Source organism: Diceros bicornis, chromosome 17 (assembly GCF_020826845.1).
Source record: "Diceros bicornis minor isolate mBicDic1 chromosome 17, mDicBic1.mat.cur, whole genome shotgun sequence".
NCBI lineage: Eukaryota > Metazoa > Chordata > Mammalia > Perissodactyla > Rhinocerotidae > Diceros > Diceros bicornis.
The window spans coordinates 5456119-5477489 of NC_080756.1; the positions used below are offsets into that span (position 1 = coordinate 5456119).

Sequence of the window (21371 nt, forward strand, 5' to 3'; positions counted from 1 at the left end):
TCTACCGAATTTCTCCTATATCGTCACCTTTAAATATTTCCCTCTTCTATCCTCAGCCAATTTTTTCCTCAAGGATATTTTCAATGGTTTGTATCAAGTCTTTGATTAAATGATAATGGACTTTAAACACTTAGCATGGTGCCTGGCACAGAATAAGCACTTAATATAAGTGAACTGCCATTATCTTCATTACAATTATTGCTATTATTTAGAGGTTCAGAATTTCAGTTCCCCTCACAGGGAAAATTATACAGAAGAAAATAAAGTCTTGTGTTTCCCACATTCAGTGAGTATATCATACAAACATAAATAATAATGCCAGTAGCAGTGCTATACTTAATATTGTAACTGGCAGTGTAATATTGTAACTTTTTGTAAAATAAATATCACTGCAATAGAATATTACTAAAAATAATCATTACAAAGTCCCACTCTAATAATCTAAAGTAATATTCTGTGGATCTGATTACACATTATTACACATTCTTCAGCACAGTAAATAATGTTTTGTATACAGGTCTATATTACTGTCAGTTCCTATAATAAAAAAAATTAACAACTAGCTGTGTATTATAATATAAGCTCAAATATCTTAATCTTTGATGTGCCAATAATGATGGTGAGTGAAAAATATTTTCATGTGAGTAAACTTTAGGTTAAAATTAATATTACAGATCCTTCAAAAAGAAAAGGAATCATAAAGAGGTAGCCTGAGGGCTATGTTTCTTTCTAAATCCTTTGCCTCCCTGATGGTTGAACAGGCACGCCAATGAGCAAAAGCTCCAAAGAGAGACAAGGCGAGGGCAAAGAGGACAAAAACTGCTAGGGTCTCCAACAACTTAAGGAAACAGGCATATTTTTGAAGGTAAGACCAGATCCCCAGATGGTAGGCCACTGCCATTTCACTTGGCACTTGGCTTTTACCTTACAGTGATAAACAGGTCAGCTCTTAGGAGAAAAATCCGTCAGATTTAATTACACTATACCTAAGGAATACTCAAAATAAGAAAATTCATTGCTTCAGCCTAAAAGAACCTTTAAAATTACTATTTTTTAGTTGAAAGTTATCCTAATACTTTTATCATATAAAACAAGAGACAAAATATCATTATTGTGATATTTTACTTACTTGTATTTTTCCAAATGTTTCATCAAAGGGGTTTTTTACTATCAAGGAAAGAAAAAAAGAAAACTATTAGCATCATTGAAGAATGAGAATTAGAGGCTACCTAAACAAGCCCTATGAAATGTCAGCATGTACTTTGCTAAAACTGAATATAAACATGTAAACAAACTGATAATAATAAAGGTCAGAAGTAATTTTTCAGACTTACTATACTTACCATTCTCTCTTTGAATTTGTGGTTTTCTCTGTAATAACTGAGAGCAGGTGCCCTGGTGTCAGAGTGGATGGGGTCAAGTTCCAGCTCTATTATTTACTAGCAACATAACCTTGAACTAATATCTACTTAGCTACTCTAAGTTGTAGTTTCCTCTTCTATAAAGGAAGGCTGTAATAATGATACCTACCTTACACAGATGAAAGGATTAAATGAGATAAACCATATAAAATGCTTGGCATAGTATCAAACACTTAATACATGTTACCTGTTATTGTTACTGTTAATGACTGTATCATGCTTCCACCTTAACTTGGTTTCTCTTCAAAATAGAGACTAAAAGCAGTTACGACTTGAGGAAATCTGTAAGATGCTTTAAAACTGAATAATTCACTTATAATTCTGACTTCTAATGATTAAAAAAAAAAAACTTCCTAATCCTCGCTAACATCTGGAAAAGTGGCAAGAAACAAATACACAGATCAAAGTAGCGATTAAGTCTCAGAACTAAACAACTTCGTATTTCCGATAAATACTATATTATGAGGAAAAGTTTTACCACTTTCCATCCAACGTCCCTATACCCACCCCCCAAAAAAAAGATACAAACAAGTTTATGGCTGAATATGTAGCATCTCTCACGGTTGTTTTTTAGAATCTCCTCCTGATCACCTATTTTTAATTACACGCAAAAATACTCAAAGCTTTCCGATAGGTAAGGTCACAACCAGGACTGACTGAGCCTGCAAAGCAGCCACATTGGCCAGGCTTCCTTTCTGAGGTGCTTTTCTATTTTTATTTGAGAAAACAGGAAGTCCCATAGGAACCAGGAACTGCCTGATTCTAAGAAAGTTCATGTGTGAGACCAGTTTAACAAGGTACAATAAAAAAGCATACCCTGCTATCATCTAAAGGGATTTTGCTAATGGATTTTTAGACATTTTTCTTTGGAGCAACAGGGTTTTAATGCTGGAAAAGAAAAAATTTTGAAAGATAGTAGATCAAAAGTACTCAATAGGGGAAGAGGAAAAAGAAACAATATAGCTTAAAGATTAAATAAAATGTTACGAATCAGAACACACTTGGACTAAAAAGATACTTTTTAATAATAATTTTTATTAATGTAAAATTTGGACAATTTAAAATAAAGTTATATTTAGTTCAATATACTACTAAAAAATGCCTTGTCAATCTACTTAAAATAAATTGGTCAAACAATATTTTATTTGCTCTTTATAATTCTAAAAATATTAAAACACAATTCTCAAAAACAGGTTTTAATGTCTACAGAGAAAAGCCATGATAGCATTATTTTTTGACTGTAAAAAGTTATTTTTTGTCAAGATTATTAAATGGAAAACTAGCTCTTCAAGTATCTCCCTGAAGCTATGACTGTAGATTGTAGATGCTTCCCACTAGACTGAGCTACTGTGAGGGTCCGTGTGTTGTTCACATTTGTATGCCGGTGCCGAGCGTAGTACTGTACACACAGAAAGAGCTTGAGAAGTGTTGGCTGTGCTATCCAGACTACATCCACCCTTCTGTATTCTCCTGTGTGTGTTAACACTGAAGCCAAAGTGTTCAGTTCTGCAGGCAGCTGGAGAAGGGGATGTTCTTGAGCAACTGGGGAGGGAGAGTGATAGGATAACAAGGAGAAGGCCAAAGAGTAATTCTGATGAAAAACACCACTCTGCCCTTTGTATCTTTCTAGATTTCTGCCTCTTGTCTAATGGGCTAAGACACCCAAGAGTAGAACATATCTACAAAGCCAACAGCCTACTTCCCATCCTACACACCTTCTGTTAAAGAAATTTTCCTCCAATTTTCTATGCCAACTGTCATCTATTAAATTAACAGACACACCTATTAAATTAACAACAACAGAAGTAAAACGTAGCCTTGAGGTTAAGTTTTAGAAAGGACACTCCATCTAAAAACAGCAATTTTAACAAATCAAAAGCCCTCAAATTTCTAAAAGAAGCATCTTTATACATTTAACTTTTCTTCTCCCAAATCATTTCAGTATTTCTAACACCACAGCAGTATCTTTTATCTCACCCAAATTACCTTCAGTCTTTAATGGAAACAACACATATTGTTAACCCCAGTGAAAATATTCCTCCCTCGCCTGCCAAATAGGCAACTGTAGAGAAGACACCATATTCCCAAAGCATCCCACAGCAAAGAACTGCCACTTCGTTCATTCACCTCTTTTCTAGGGAAGGACCTGAGAGTAAATCATAGTTCTTATTCTTTACCCTAAAGCAATGATAATGCCAAGTTGGTATTTCAAACTTTACTCTTCTATCCCCTAGAAGGCAGACTCTTGAAGCCATTTCAGAGCTGGTATTGGCCTCCTCTATGCCCCACCCCTCCAACAGCTTCTCATTACCACTCTTTCTCCAATTCTTTTGGTTTGGCCACTTCTCCCTCAACTTTCTTGTTCAGATTCTTTCAAACCTCAAACATACAAACTTTTCTTTGTAAATGTCCTTAATATTTTGACTTCTCTTTAAACTATCCTAATGATTGTAAAAACCAAATTCCTTAAAAAATCAAATTAATTATACTATTAGACCTCTCAAAATCATCCAATGATTTCCCATCACACTTTGCTTCAAGGAACTGACTTTAATCTTGTGATAATTTCCTACTTACTTATAAACACATTGTTGACTCTCCTCCAAACCTCTTTCTCTCTCACATCAATTTCAAAAATGTTACTAGTTTTACTGATCCTTTCTGTCAAGTGTAAACTTTTTTTCATTCTCCTAGGCTGAAATCAAATTTATCAACCATTATGAATTCACACATAAAAAGGAAAAAAAATGAAGTACATCAACCTATAAATGTATTCACAAAGTACATGGTTAATGGTGACCAAATAAATTGATGTTCTCTTCAGAAAGACTCCATTTTGGTCACTCAAGGGCAGTAAAGGGAAGAAAAGTCTGTGGTGACAAAAGTCCTTTTACAACTCACAAAGAAAGATAAAGTTTATTCACTTAACAAATATTTATTGAGTACTTTGTGCTAGGCATCAGAAATGTGGCAGTGAATAAAATAAGAAATATCCCTGCCCTCAAGGAGCTTATGTTCTAGAGGGGTTAGAAGAGACTATGAACAAATACATTTTTAAAGTATATAGCATGTCAAATGGTTCTAAGTGCTTTGAAGGTAAAACAGCAGGAATGGTGCTTGACATGTGAGGGAGGGAAGCAATACTAAATAGGATGGTCAGAGAAGGCCTTACTAAGAGGATTGCATTTGTATAAAAACCTGAGAGCAGAGGGAACAAGCCATGTGGATACTTGAAGGAAGAGGATTACAGAGAGGAAGAACAAGAAGTGTACAGGCTGTGAAGGGGTAGCACGCCTATCATGTTACTCCTGGAAATGGAGCAGAGTGGATGAGACGGCAAATAGCAAGAAATGAAGTCAACCTGGTAAGATCATTTAAAGGAGTCAGTAAGTACAAATAATGTAGTACCTCGAAGACTTTTATATATTACTCTGAGCGAGAAACCTCAGAGAATTGAAAGCATGTTATCTAGCTTATGCTTTAGAAGAAAAGGCACATGTAATAAGCCGTGGGTCACTCTCTTGATTAAGTTTAAGAGGCTTAAGCATTTAGAAAATAAATGATCTGGGGGCCGGCTTGGTGCCATAATGGCTAAGTTCGTGCGCTCTGCTTCAGCAGCCTGGGGTTTGTGGGTTCAGATCCCAGATGCAGACCTATACACCACTCATCAAGCCACGCTGTGGTGGCGTCCCACATACAAAATAGAGGAAGACTGGCAGAGTTGTTAGCTCCAGGACAATCTTCTTCAAGCAAAAAACAGGATGAATGGCAAGAGATGTTAGCTCAGGGCCAATCTTCCTCACCAAAAAAAAAAAAAAAAAAAAGATTTGTTATTCACGACCCAGGAAAACTGAGGAGATAGTAAATTCAGGGTGCTTTCCTCCTGCTTTCCCTGGATCAGCACAAGTAACTTCAGTCAGCCTTGAGATTTTTCTGTTCTGAATACTTGAAACTACTATCAATTACCAGTATACAAAAATATTCTGCTGGGAGGAACTAAATAGACATTTTTCTAAAGAAGACATACAAATGGCCAACAGGTACCTGAAAAGGTGCTCAACATCACTAATCATCAGAGAAATGCAAATCAAAATCACAATGAGACATCACCTCACACTTGTTAGAATGGCTATCCTCAAAAAGATAAGATAACAAGTGTTGGTGAGGATGTGGAGAAAAGGGAACACTTTTGTACTGTTGGTGGGAATGTAAACTGGTGCAGCCACTATGGAAAACAGTGTAGAGGTTCCTCAAAAAATTAAAAACACAACTACCAAGTGGTCCAGCAACCCCACTTCTGGGTATATATCCAAAGGAAGGAAAACAGGATCTCAAAGAGATATCTGCATCCGCATGTTCACTGCAGCATTATTTACAATAGCCAAGATATAGAAACAACCGAACAGTCCATCAAAAGATGAATGGATAAAGAAGGTACAGTAGATACATACATACAATGTAATATTACACAGCCATGAGAAAGAAGGAAATCCTGCCCTTTGCAACAATATGGATGGACCTTAAAGGCATGCCAAGTGAAATAAGTCAAAGATAAATACTATATATCACTTATATGTGAAATCTAAAAAAAAAGCTAAACTTATAGAAACAGAGAGTAAAATGGTGGTTGCCAACGGCTGAGGGAAATGGGAAGATACTGGTCAAAGGGTACAAACTTCCAGTTATAAGATTAACAAGTTCTGGGTGTCTAATGTACAGCATGATGATTATTATAGCTAAAAATAGTGTATTACATACTTACAAGTTGCTAACAGACTAGATCTTAAATGTTCTCATCACAAAAAGGAAATGGTGATTACATGAAAGGATGGAGATGTTAGCTAATGCTATGGTAGTAATCATTTTGCAATACATAAATGTATCAAATCAACACGTTGCATACCTTAAACTTATACAATGTTAAATATTAAATGTATCTCAATAAAGCTGAAAAAAAAAATTTGCCAGGAAGGCTCTGAGCCTTTGATTTTTCTGGTCTTCTTCAAGCCTGAGTGTTTTTCCTTCTGCTTCATTCTGTCTTCAAGGTCCAGTTTGCAGCTCTGCTCCAATCATAAAGGATGCCTGACCACTGCAGCTCATCGTGACCTTCCTCTTCTCAGAACCCTGATGTATTTACTGTCAGTAACTTCACTACCTCAGAACACCGATGTATTTACTCTCAGTATCTTCACTACCTTATATTATAGTTTAACTATTTGTTGTTGGGTTGCTTCCTTGAGCTAACTGCAGTTTAAAAAGGTGAGATTCAAACCTATGTCTGACTCCAAAGCCTACATTCTTTTCATTAGACAAAAAACTACAGAAAAGAAAATATTTGTTCTATTTAAGAAAAGCATTCTTCTCTAGAACTTTCAGATTTAGAATCATTTAACTTATCTCCTTACGATATAATGCATGAAAAATGCTCAAAATGGGGATAAGGAGGAAAAGACACTGCTGTTGGAGAATACACTGTTGTCTCTTAGTTGAGGAAAAGGCTTCAAGACCAAGTTCTCTAATTGTAGTCCAGGAATAATTTTCCATGATATATCAAAATATAAACTGTCCCATGACCACCATGGGAAGCATTAATCACTCCCCTTCTCTCTGCTGCCATGGCACTTTGTTCATGACACTGCTATAAAACTTACCACAAGGCATCAGTTTAAAAAAAAAATCATAATTTTCTAATTTAGTACCATACCACATCTGAACAATATTTTGGCATCATCTTTCAATGTAAGATATTCACAAACATATATCAAGTGCCTACTATGTGTCGGGCATTATGCTAGATGCAGGAAATTAAAAAATGAAAACATATAAGCCCTGTCCTCAAGAAGGCCAGTCCAGAGGGCAGTAACTTTGCAGACATGCACTTTCAAAGGCAGTCTCTTATAATTCTAAAACTCGATGACCTTAAGGCTAGGTTTTAGTCTTTGGAAACTTCAAGTCATCTAGGCAGCTAAATTCAGCTGCCTAAGTGACCAATTATCTCTCTGAGTTGTACCTCTTGTAAACAGACATTCAAATTCTCAAATCCCATCTTTTAGCATTAATGGTTAAAACAGAGCATAATTATATGTGAAGAAGTGGGGGGCAAATGTTTCCAACAGCTGCAGAACACTGCACCTGTGTGGCAAACACTTCTGCATTTCACCATTAGCCAGACAGATCTAAAAATGGACAGGGTGAACAAGGCAGTACATTCTTTTGCAACAGCATGTTGCCCATTTGTTCTCTGTAAGGTCTCCAATTGTTTCACGGCTCCATTAAATACATAGTCATTCTAAAACACAGGAACAGTTCACTTCAAGTATACTTAATAAGTTACTGTGAATATTGAGATTAAATCAGCAATCAAAATAGACAAAGTTTTATGGACAAAAACTGTCTACTATAAAACTTGCCCAACCCACCAGCTGGGAGAGAATATTTGCAAAACATACATCTGACAAGGGATTGATCTCCATAATATATAAAGAACTCACACAACTGAACAACAACAAAAAAAAACAACCCGATCAAAAAATGGGCAGAGGAAATGAACAGACACTTCTCCAAAGAAGATATACAGATGGCCAATAGGCACATGAAAAGATGTTCACCATCACTAATCATCAGGCAAATGCAAATCAAAACAACACTAAGATATCACCTCACGCCCATTAGAATGGCTATAATCACCAAGACAAAAAATAACAAGTGTTGGAGAGGATGTGGAGAAACAGGAACCCTCATACACAGCTGGTGGGAATGCAAACTGGTGCAGCCTCTATGGAAAACGGTATGGAGATTCCTCAAAGAATTAGAAATAGAGATGCCCTATGACCCAGCCATCCCACTACTGGTAATCTATCCAACAAACCTGAAATCAACAATCCAAAGAGGCTTATGCACCCTTATGTTCATTGCAGCGTTATTCACCATAGCCAAGAAGTGGAAGCAACCTAAGCGTCCCTCGACTGATGATTGGATAAAGAAGATGTGGTATATATATACAATGGAATACTACTCAGCCATAAAAAAAAGACAAAATCGTCCCATTTGCAACAACATGGATGGGCCTGGAGCGTATTATGTTAAGTGACATAAGCCAGAAAGAGAAAGACAAACACTGTATGATCTCACTCATATGTGGAATATAAAACAACACATGGACAGAGAAAACTGTATTGTGGTTACCAGGGGCAAGGGGGGGTGAGGGGGTGGGCATAAGGGGTGAAGGGAGTCATATATATGGTGATGGACAAACAAAAATGTACAACCCAAAATTTCACAATGTTAAAAACTATTAAAATATCAATTAAAAAAAAACAAACAAAAAAAACCCAAAAAACTTGCCCAAGGTAAACTCTTTACCACCCTTGTTCTACTTATAAATCACCTTTTCATTTTAATCCCACCTACCTATCTGGATTTACAGAGGTACAGACCTAGATGGGGGTGATGAGTGAAAGAGAAGGGAAGGAGAGCAAAAACTCAAAAGCTTCTCCACTTCTCATATCCTATAGGGCTCCCACCTTTTCACTTGCTCTGGTTTAAGAGAGGCAACAATCTCATATTACTTCCAAATAAGCTATCCTTAAAAAATGACAGAACATACACAGTGAATTTATAAAATTAAATAAAAAGGGCTTTAAATGTGGATACCAAAGTACTATGAATATAATGAAAACTAAAATAATGTGTCCAAGGAAATAAAAGGTCAAAACCCACAATTAAATCGGCAATAGCTCTATTATTTGGTTGGTTCTTATTCTATCTCTATATGATAATAAACATTACAGTCTCTTTCAACTGTGTGGTCATTTAAAAGACTCACATTTGCTCACCATAAAAATGAAGATTTCCTAGGGGGGAAAAAATGATAACAGACTGTAATTTAAATTTTTGTCTTTATTCAAGCATTAATTTCACATTATAATTGTACTCCAAGTTTGGGATCTCTGTAACAAAAGCCAAAAGAATGACTTCTAACCATAGACCATTCAACAAGTATTTATGGAGCATAGTCTATAGACGGTGTTCTGAGGATTAGTGGAGATAAACGAATGGCTATGATACATAACAATCCATACCACCTTAGAGTTTAGTATAGAGTGCTTTAAGAATTTAGGAAAGGGCAAATAATTTCTGCCTAAAATAAACCTGAGCCTTAAAAATAAATCGAGATCAATAAAATGGAATGAACTACCGGAAAATGCCACACTGAAAAAACAAAATGCCACACTGACGAATCTTGCTGAGTAAAACATCTTGCTGAGCAAAAAAAGCCTCACAAAAGAGTATTCTATGAATCCACTTACATGAAGTTTTAGAACAGGCAAAACCAAACGATGGTGAAAACATGAGAACAGTGCTAGAGTACTGACTGGGCATGAGGAAACTGGGAGGTGAAGGTAATGTTCTGTATCTGTAGGAATTTAAGTTACGCAGCTAGATGCATTTGTCAAAACTCACCTCATGGTACATTAAAGATCTGTGGATTATGCAAATTTTACCTAAAAAAAAACAACAAACCTCACTTTAGTTAATAATATGCATAATGCATGTAAGGGTGAAATATCCTAAGTCTTCAACTTACTTTGAAATACATTTTTTAAAAAGACAGAATGATGGATGGACAGAGTGATGATAAGATATATAATAAAGCAAATACTGAAAATATTCAGTGTAGAATCTAGGTGTGGGTGTATGAGTGCTCACAGCACAATTCTTTCAATTTTCTGTTTGAAATTTTTCATAATAAAATTCTAGGAGAGGAAAAGTATAAAAAACAACAAAAAATGTGTGCTGATGGTGCTAAAATCCTATCAGAGAACCCGTAAAAGATCACTTAGATACCCAGCTACAGCATGGCTGGTGAGTGGAGTAGGTCCACGCCTGGGACCTGAACCCGTAAACTTGGGTCACCAAAGCAAAGCGAGTGGAACTTGAACCACTCAGCCACGGTGCCAGGCCCATAAAACCCTAATTTTAAAAGCTGCAGCTTATTGTACAAGAAAAAACATTTTCTTCCTTCCAATTCAATCTAAATTCTTGAAAAATTGAAAACTGACAAAGAAAAGTTCCTCTTCTTTTACAGAAAACTAAAAGTTATGGTAATGTAAAGTTTTTTTTTTGTTTTAGAAAGACTTGCTTAATATAGTCTTACTTTTTTAAATTCATATAATTTACATTTACAAATAAGATTTTAAGTTATCTTTTTTACATTTAAAATGGTGCCAGAAACTTGGCATATAGGAAAACAGCCAAAATATAGGAGCTTGTATCTAGTAATTTTCAAAAAGTAAATGTTTCACAAACACTCAAAATAATTTTCCAACATGCACACTCTATTGTTTTGGAGGTAGTTCACCTACCAATGATTTTACAAGACCAGCTTCATTTACCTAAAATAAAATTATTACTAAATTAGAAAGGTAGATCACTAGCAATTCAAGAAAATATCAAAATAATACATACTTAAAAGACTTTAATGATAGTCTATTCCTTCCAAAAATGAACTCTGATATCTTAATAGAGCATCCATAACTCAAAGAATATTTGATAAAATTATTGACTACTGAATCTGACTAGTAACTAAAATTGAAGCTCCCATTCAAAAAATGTTTAACCCAGAAGAAGACTTTTAGACTTGAAGAAAATATAAACAGCTTACTTGAAGATAAAATATAAAGCTAATAATGAATCTCTCCCCATCCCAACACATACCCACACATACCCCTAAGTCTTAGTGGCTCAAAACTCCAGAGGGAAACGATTAGGCTGCTGCCTCCATCTAATTTTGTCAGCTAAAGACACTCCTGTAGTTTACCCAATGTTGGCAGTAAAGGCAGTATAAGAACACATTCAAATAAAGACAAAGCGATATGTCTACTTAAATTATGGGAGCTTTATCTTACTACTCTGCTCAAAGTCCAAAAGTTTGAGTGATCTGCTTTTTCAGTACTTTCACAGATCTCTTCTTGAAAACTATTTTCGCACATATGCCAGTTAAAGAATTATGCTACTGCATGGTGACAAGTGAATAGAAAAATAAGAGCAAGTCGACCCACAAAGGTTAAATATAAACCTATAAATAATACCAAGCATCTGTGCAACAGATAACTTGGCACCCAAAGGAATTTATGCTAATGCAATACTGTAATTTATTAAACATGATGACAGCTCACTGTATTAAGAGATTTTAAACATTAACTGCTACACACTAGAGACTGGCTATAACACTTCCTCAAGGTTTACATTGCCAAGAATACAAGTAAAACTGTATTATAACAGGGTCTGTTCTGAAAGAATATTGCTAAATGAGAATTTGGAGATCCAAAAAGGATCTGTGATACACTGTACAACCTATCTCCAGTGCAATGTAATAAAGAAGCATGCATTTCCCATACAATTAAATACAAGAGATCTTCTACTTAGTAACATTCTCTATTACAATGCATGTATTTAACATTTTAAATGACTAGAGATAATAAATACTACCAACAGTTTAGTTTTGTGTACCACAAAGACAATATGCAAATAAGAAATTGGAAAGAGAAAAGCTGCAGAGCAATGAAAAGGTGAATAGAACTAAAAAAAAAAAGAAAATCTAAATGATAGTAGTTCTCATTCCATTCATTAATGGGGATAAGGAACAGCGCTCTGATAAAAGGGAAAAGGGCATTATAAGTATAGACAAAGCACAGAGATTGAAGTATGACCGAAATAAACATATAAACTCAATTTGGAGCTAAAAAGGAAATCACTGTCATTGACTTTATGAGCAACGTGCTTACAAGTTATATCCTGACTTTTAGCTCTGGAAGAAACCAGACAGAAATGAAGTCATTTGGGAAACAGGAATTTAAGTATGCCATCACTAGGTCAAAAACAAAACCACTGGATAAAACAAAATATAAGCAGTTACAAGATGTGGTAAACTAGGCTAAATAAGACTTTTTTTGTTGGTGAATACTATATGGAACCTTAAGAGTAAAACCCATGCTTACACACGAACACAACGGACAGAAAGTACCACATACACTGCGATCATGGCCGATTTTCACCTAATGTCTACTTCTAACTTCTACAACTTCTACTTGTAGCAGAACAAGAGAATACGAATAAAAATGCGTGAATGAATGCTAAAAAAATGACGAATGCAATTCCCCACAATCATTCTAGTGGCTGTTACGGTCAATAATCATGTGCCCTAGACAAACCGTGAGATGAGAGATAGGACAATGCTATTTCCTCAGCTGCTCTCAGTTTCCATGTGGCTCTCATACTGCGAATACTTCAAACATTATGATTTTAATGTTTAAAGATGTACTATGGTCCTTAATGCTTCATCAGGTACCAAAAAAGTCTATCCTTACACTGGAGGAAAAAAACTTGTCTTCTTGAGAGACCATATGGCAGCCTCTAAATCTAGGGGACTTTTCACTGCCAGTTTTCACCATGCTTAATTTTTGCTTCATGCTCTGACTTCAGAAACCTAACTTCGTAGACCTACTATATAGCAGAGCTGGAAATTTCAACCTGTCAATAACAAAACAGTCTTCTGAACCAAGTAAATAAAACTGATGCTTCAATACCCATTTAGTCAACATTCAAGGGATCTTAAAACACCCTGATCATGAGTATTTCCCCACATATCAGCTTTTATTTGTTAAATTCTGTTCAGAAAATATTTTTTGAGCAACCAAAAACCAGGTGCTGAAGCATACCAAGATGAAAACTCGCAGCACCTTCCCCAGGGCAGCTGACACTGCAGCAATTCTCACCACTTTGTAGGGTCAGGGACCCTTTTGAGAAATAATGAAATCTATGGACCCTCTCCCCAGAAAAATGCACACATATTCAAAAAATGTGCATATAATTTCAAGGAGTTACTGTTCACTTGCAGTCCATTTATGGCCTCTTTAAGATTCATGGACCACTGGGGTTAGGAACTCCTGGTCCAGCAGACTGCAAGACTTTTTTTTTAAAGGAGGAGGTAGGGATAATTCCAAAGGAAATTCAAAAACAAATACACAAGATGATACAAAACCATGCAGATAGTGCAGTACAGGGACAAGGACTCCACGTCAGGAGTCAGACTACCTGTATTTAAATCCTGGTTCTGCCGCTCGCTGACTTCGGACAAGTTCTTAGCCTCCCTAAGCCTCAGTTTCCTCCTCTAAAGGGAATGAGAATAACACCCAGCTCTTAGGATTGTTTTAAGAATTAAATGAAATAACGAATACAAAATTGAGCACACTACCGAGACAGAGGCACACATACAAGTAGACACCTAGATTCCCTTGAGTTGAATTGATTCCCCAAGTCTTTACAGTCCCAGTCTACACATATCCTCAGAGTAAAGGCTCAGTTTCTTAAGACTGTCTTTATGACCAAAATGGCTCAACTAAAACATCATCTTCTCTCAAATGCCATTGCCCAAAGTAGCTAATGACCTCTAAAACTTCTTTAAACTCTAAGATGATCTTATGTGCCAAAAACGTTGACTTGAAGTTTACCTGCCTTTATTCATTCAGTGTGATCTCCCTTCCCCCAGAACAAGGATTTATTAACAAAAATAGACAAAAAGCATGGCAACAACCCTGTAATGAACTGGTAGAAACAGGTCGTGTAAATTAAAGCACAGATAAATGTAGTTATTTACATTCATATGATGTCTGCTCTAGTTAGTAGACTGACTTGCCAGAATTTTGAATTACTACTTTAAGCTGTTTATTCCTTTTTTTTTTTTCAAATTGTACATCCTACTATAGGCTATTTAGTCTTGCTTTTTAAACACCAGGTGTATGGATTTTTATTTATTTAACTGCAGTACTTGTATGTTTCTTCATCACTAGCAGTTATTGATGAAACTCAGTATCCTTATTCCACATTATAATCCCTACAGAATTTATTAACCAAAAAGGAATCTTAAAGAAGATAAGAAGTGTTTGCTCAAAAAAATAAAATAAGCAACCTAAACCAACCCAACAGAATGTTATAGTCCTGTTTTTAAAAATGCATTTGGACTGATATTCTGCCTACAACAAAATTCAGGCACGAACACTAAACCACCCTAGCTTCTCTAATTTTCTAACATAAATATTACAGAATTTTTTAAAAGGTACTAAATTGTTTCAAAGTGACTGGGTGATATTTTTATCCTTTTCCTTCTTGGATGACATAGAATTAATATAATTTATAATTGTTTTATATTAATTTCAACCTAGTACAATTTTAAAAATTTGAATTACAAATTAAATTTTTTAAATTTAAATAAAATACAAATTTTTCTCTAAGTAATGCTTACTTCTGGAGGTATGTCATTTAGATGAATGAAAAGTATCTCTTCACACTGAAAGGCAGTGGGATAAAGTGAAAAAAAATCTCTGAAGCAAGAAATACTAGTTCCAACATTTATGACTTCTGATCTTAGGCAAGTCACCTCTCTGGTACCCTAGTAACCTAATATAAAATGGGATGTTTTGTGACTATGTATAGCAATATGGGGGGAAAAGAGATTAATAAATCTTAGCTTTTTCTTCTTTTCCTAATCCTAGCATGAAATAAAAAAACAGACAGCACTCAGTTTACAAAATAATACAATATACCAGTACTCCATTCCTCATTTGTCCCTGTCATGGAGCTACTGGAAAGAAATGACAGAGTTCTTAGAAAATCTGTGAGTTAGGAAGAGATAAGGGAAGACCCCCAAGGCAAGGATCTCTCCCAAAAATCTTTTATAATGCCTGAATTTTTCACTAACTGCCAAAATTTTCACTAACTTCACTAATCAGAGACAGAATCTGGCTTAACAAAGGTCTTGTATTTGAAGTACAATCACCTCTGAGATTAAAGGGTTTTTTCACCAGTTGGTAGGTTGGTCAGTCAGTCAGACATTTAAACGTTACAACCGATCCCCCGACATTCGCTATGAATGTCTTAAAAACAAATTCTAAATTATAACCAGTATAATTTCCTTATAGCAGGCTTTAAGCAACGGTTCTCCACTTTTTAAGTAAAAGGACCTCTTCATTTATATCAAGACGTTCAGATCACCACAACAGTATTTTTACTATTTACTCACTAAGACAATATGACAAAATTCTACCATGAATACAATAATTTTTTGTATTCTATTCATAGCAGTTGTATATAGCTGACAAATAATAGCGCAATACGAGAGGGGCAAACCATTTGTTAGGTCCTCAGACAACAAACACTTTGTAATGGGTACAGCTCCCAAAATGTTTTCAGCCCATAAGCTGAGAACTACTGACATAAATTCTAACTAGAAAATGCAGGCAACCCAACTACTACACATATAAGGATGAAAGATGATTTAGAGAGGGTGGGCTAAACTCTGATTCCATATTGGTTCAATCCTCACTAAAGATAACCACATTATCAAATTTTATCATAAATTAAATCAAGTAATTTTCAGTATCAGAATTCTACAATATTGTGAATTAAACTCAATCAAATGGCTTTCCCTAACATTTAGCTAAAAGGAGCTGAACTGAGGGAATAAAAGAAGTTAGGATTTGGTAAAGAGGAGGGCATGTGAAGGAACAATGCAGTACAGTACAATAGTTAGAGGATGAGCTTTCAAGAAACACTGCTAGGGTTCAACCAACAACATAACTCTGTAACTCCCCTCTCTGACCTATAACCTTGGACAAAGTGATTAACCTAATCCTCCACTACAAATGCCTCATTTGTAAAATGATGTAAAAAACGCTTAAGAAGATTAAATGTTTACACTTGCCAAGTACCCAATAAATGGACCTATTATTTATTATAGGGCATTATGCTAAGTGAAATCAGTCAGACAGAGACAGACAAGTACTGTATGATCTCACTTGTATGTGGAATTAAAAAAAAAAAAAGAACTCATAGATACAGAGAACAGATTGGTGGCTGCCAGAGGTGGGGCTGGGGTGGATGAAACGGGTGAAGGTGGTCAAAAGGTACAAATTTCCAGTTATAAGATGAGTGAGTCCTGGGGATGTAAGGTACAGCATGGCGACTATATTTAACGATACTGTATTGTATATTTGAAAGTTGCTAAGAGAGTAAATCTCAAAAATTCTATCACAAGAAAAAAAAATTGTACCTGTGTGGTGATGGATGTTAACTAAATTTATTGTGGTAATCACTTCACAATATAGCCATATATCAAATCATTATGTTGTACAGCTAAAACTAATACAATGTTATATGTCAATTATATCTCAATTTTAAAAAAGAAAAACATTTGAAGTACTGAGCACTTAAATGTTTGCCCAACATTATACTAGAACAGCAGGAAGCTTAGGCCAGTATAAGCACAGGAATTAAGAGATGGAAAAGTAGGAGAAAACATAAAAGGCCAAAAATAAACTTGCTTCCTCCTCCTCCATCTCCCACAGAACATGATCCACTACTCTGAGGACCCAAAACTTAAACCAATACTCTATTAGTGCTAAAATAGGATACGGTTTTAAATAGACTTCTATGGGCTAGCCTGGGAACTTAAACTTAAAAACAATGTACAGTCACGTGCCGCATAATAACATTTTGGTCAACAATGGACCACATATACAACGGTGGTCCCGTAAGATTAGTATCATGTAGCCTACGTGTGTAGTAGGCTATAGCATCTAGGTTTGTGTAAGTACTACAGGGGAGGGAAAACTATTCCTCTACCCTTCCAGGTTCTTCTGGGTGGTCTAAGAATTAAATTGACATGAGACAGATTAACAAGAGAAAAACAAACAAAAGTTTAACAACATGTGTACATGGGAGAAACCCAGGACAACTGAGTAACTCGCCAAAATGGCAAAAGCCCTCACCTTAAATACCATCCATAGCTAAAGACAAAAGAGGATGTTGAGGGTGGGGCGAGTCAGGAACTTCAAAGGGAAGGAAAACAATTCACAGGTAGGTGAAAAGGAGCAAAGGTTTGGAAAATAAGTGTTTGTATGGCCACACAGAAACGGAAGAACACAGAGGACAGTCCAACAAACAGGTTTTTCTAGGTTCTTCCCCATTGACCACCTAGTTCACGTGATACTAAGATAACAGCTCACTTCTCGAGTCAGGTTTATTTATCGGAATTCTTTCAGGCAGTTGAGGCGGAGTAACAAGAAAAACTTTCTGCGTCTTGTGTTTTTTAAAAAATAATCAGCCTAAAGTAATTCTAATGTTAAAGACACACTTTTTTTTTTTTTTTGTGAGGAAGATCAGCCCTGAGCTAACACCCGTGCTAATCCTCCTCTTTTTGCTGAGGAAGACCGGCTCTGAGCTAAGCTAACATCTATTGCCAATCCTCTTCTATTTTTTTTTTTCTCCCAAAGCCCCAGTAGATAGTTGTATGTCCTAGTTGCACATCCTTCTAGTTGCTGTATGTGGGACGTGGCCTCAGCATGGCTGGAGAAGCGGTGCGTCAGTGCGCACCCGGGATTCGAACCTGGGCTGCCAGTAGCGGAGCGCACGCACCCAACCGCTAAGCCACGGGGCCGGCCCAAGATACATTTTGAGGTGGCAAATTTTGTTCCCCTTCAGTACATTCTATGATGTTCACACAATGACGACATCACCTAACGACACATTTCTCAGAACATATCCCCATTGTTAAGTGACATGTGACTGCAGTTAAACATGCTCCAAGTAACAACAACTATTTTACACATGATCTGGAAGACAATCCATTCAAAAATTAAGGACTGCCCATTTTCCCTTTTGGAAGTAAACAGTTTGTCTTTGTGAGCAAACATGCTCTAGAAATCTAAATGTAATTCAAAGAAATTACTCAAATTCATTACGAGATGTTGCTAAGTATAAATCTACCATAAAATAACACCTTGTAAAGGAATTGAGATAATTTTTATTGAGATTGAGATACTGAATTGAGATCATTCAAAGATCATGATGAATAAAAGCATCCCAAAATCTTTCTCAAAGTGAGGTACTGAAACTCTTAAAATTTTTTTTACCCCAACAAAAGTTGTATTAGTCATTCTGTTTTCATTTTTCTCAACAGGAGGTGACTTTTCCCTTATCTCCTGGGACAGTCATGTGCCAGAATCAAAAGGCCATCCCTCCCTCCTACATGTCTAGTTTGAAGAGTTGTACAAAGCAGTTTACAATAGGAAATGGTGAAAAGAATATTAAGGAATATTCCTAATCACAAACATGAGTGAGAATTTAGGGGATATAACTTCCACTTTAAGCTAAGAAGCCCTTTATACCTTAAAATAGGGAGTAATTAAATCGTAAGTCACTGCAGTAAATCAAAAATACCTGAGCAGTGGCAGAACTAAATCCCACTCACCTACCTGCCCAAGGTAAGTGGCCAAGCTTTGAAACAGTACAATACAGTGAAGAGGACAAGGATTTTTAGGGTCAGACTTAGTTTTAAATACTTGCTCTGCTACAGACTATCATACCAGTTTGACCTTAGACAAATTAACATCTCTATACCACATTGTATCTGCAAAATGAGAATAATAAAACCTACAAATGGAGTTATTATAAAGATTAATTCAAACTATTATAGAGAACACAACACATGGCACATTGTAAGATTCAAATGCTAGCAGCTGTTAGATGTCATTAAACCAACAACGTTAACTCCATAACTAAGGGCAGTCTAGACCTGTGCTATCCAATACAGCAGCCACTAGCCACATGTGGCTCCTGAGCACTTGAAATGTGGCTAGTGTGAACTGAGATAATGCTGTGAGTATAAAATACACACTGGATTTTGAAGCCTTAGTACAAAATAATGTAAAATATCTCAATAATTTTTATACTGATTATATGTTGAAATGATAACATTCTAGATACAGTCATGCATCACTTAACAACAGGGATATGTTCTGAGAAACGAGTTGTTAGGCAGTTTTGTCATTGTGGGAACATCAGAGTGTACTTACACAAACCTAGACGGTATAGCCTACTACACACCTAGGCTATATAGTTCTAATCTTCTGAGACCACCCTCGTATATGCAGTCTGTCGTTGACTGAAACATTATGTGGTACAGGACTGTGTACTAGATTAAATAAAATTTATTATTAAAATTAATTTCACCTGTTTCTTCTTACATTTTAATGTGGCTACTATAAAAATTAAAATTACATGTTGCTTGTATTATATTTTTATTAGACAGTTCTAGTCTAAACAAATCACATCTTTGATACAGTTTCAAATGCAAAATGGGACAAAAACTTCATTACGTGCTTCATATGAATTATCTAAGACAGTGAACATCCAAATGCATTTTAAATTCCTTATAATATAGCAGCATGATTTTATTTATTTTTTTTTACTTTGTTCTATTTATTTCTTTTTTTTGGTGAGGGAAATGGAGGAGGTAAAAAAAGAAGTTTGGTTTCTGTTTCAACGAGCTTTCCCAAACAGTGGTGATTCATTTTCATTGCACATCATCACGGATGAACACTGTTCCCCCAGCCTTCATGACAGTTTGAATTCAAGATAACGTGTGTAATATGTGTTTTTCTAAAATTCAGCATATTCATTTGGGCATATATGGGGTGTCCCTTGTGTTCTTGTTCTCATATGAAAAATATTGGCAATTTGGCTTCAAGCACAAATAAAAAAATCATAAATACAATTTGTGTTTGATTTGGGTCGGGACTAATTACTAAGGAACCATTCAGCAATACTGGCCTCAGATATTTAAACACTCAGTGAAACTGCAATTAATTAAAGAACTGCTGATTCTAAGAATAGTGCAACCAACAAGGGAATGAGGGAAGAATTATAAGTCTAGATGCCAAGATCAGAGTAAAATATCAATAATCTCCTCACCTTTGCAGTATCTATATAGTAGAAGAAGAGGATAATAAGAATTATAAGAATAATAATAAATAAAAGTGCATACAGAACCGGGACAATATTTTTTCGTTCAATTTGCCACTTATTCCAATTCGATAAGATGCTTGTAAGGAAAATAACAACTTATGGCAGAGAAGTAGTTATACTGTCGCTGTTCAGAACTCAAGAGCAAAAGAGTGAACACCAATTAACATCCCTGGTTTAAGGTTGTCCTAAAACATGTTATTTTGTAACTTGAACATCTATGTTAAGCAGCATGATTTTAATATCCTGTTTATCAAATTCATTTCATTTTCTATCCCCCAATCTCTGGATTATCCCCATTCAATCTACTGCCTATTCATAGGGACATACCTCATCCTCCCACTTGAGCAATAACAATACTCACGTTATCTTACAAACTAGCTTAAGAACAGCACGTGACAGGCCATCCTTCTCTTTCAGCTGCATGCACTGTCTGTTCTTCAGATAATGTTAACAGAAGCTTACTCTAAGACTCACCCACATTCCTAAGAAATGTTTTTCTGTCTCAAATTCACTACTATATTTTGAATTAAAGCAATGTATCCCACCTCTCACTTTCCTATCAGCAAATCTACCTTCTAGTGGTCAACAAGGCTAAAATTTAGTTTAAAATTGTGCTTCAAAACCTATTAAATTAATATAACTGCAAAAATAAAAACATTATTTTTCAATGCCTAGCGATAAGGCACCAATTAGGTAATGTAAAAAGATGACTCCTTTTATCTGCTCAGACAGCTTGAGAGAAAGGCTTAAAAAGACTGATAAGGACTATAAATTTAACCAACTCTTCTATTACTTACGAATATTACTGACAAGACATGTTATAGTGCTCAACACGTGTTGCTTAAATTAGACTACTGTAGCTGGGAAATTCTAACCTACAGCATTAAAAATATACAGCTATATATCACTTCAAATTTCTCCAAAGCATTTCCCTAGACATTATCACCTTAGTTCCCTACAAAAGTCATTGGCTGGAAGTAAAGTTGATTTTACTATTCCCTATTTGACAGATGCAAAAACCAAGGCCTAGAGGTGAGGAGTGACTTACCTGCCCAAATAGTTAGCAGGTGAGAGAAGATACATAAG

The 21371-nt window shown here is 35.6% G+C and overlaps 1 protein-coding gene across 1 annotated transcript in view; it reads right to left on the reverse strand.

Moving 5' to 3' along the window:
- Window positions 1–21371, reverse strand: part of LEMD3 (LEM domain containing 3) — a 66418-nt gene that overhangs the window by 33152 nt on the left and 11895 nt on the right. Inside the window, exon 2 of the mRNA XM_058557708.1 lies at window positions 1130–1167. Coding sequence (XP_058413691.1) covers window positions 1130–1167 — 38 coding nt within the window. The remainder of the gene's footprint in view (window positions 1–1129; window positions 1168–21371) is intronic.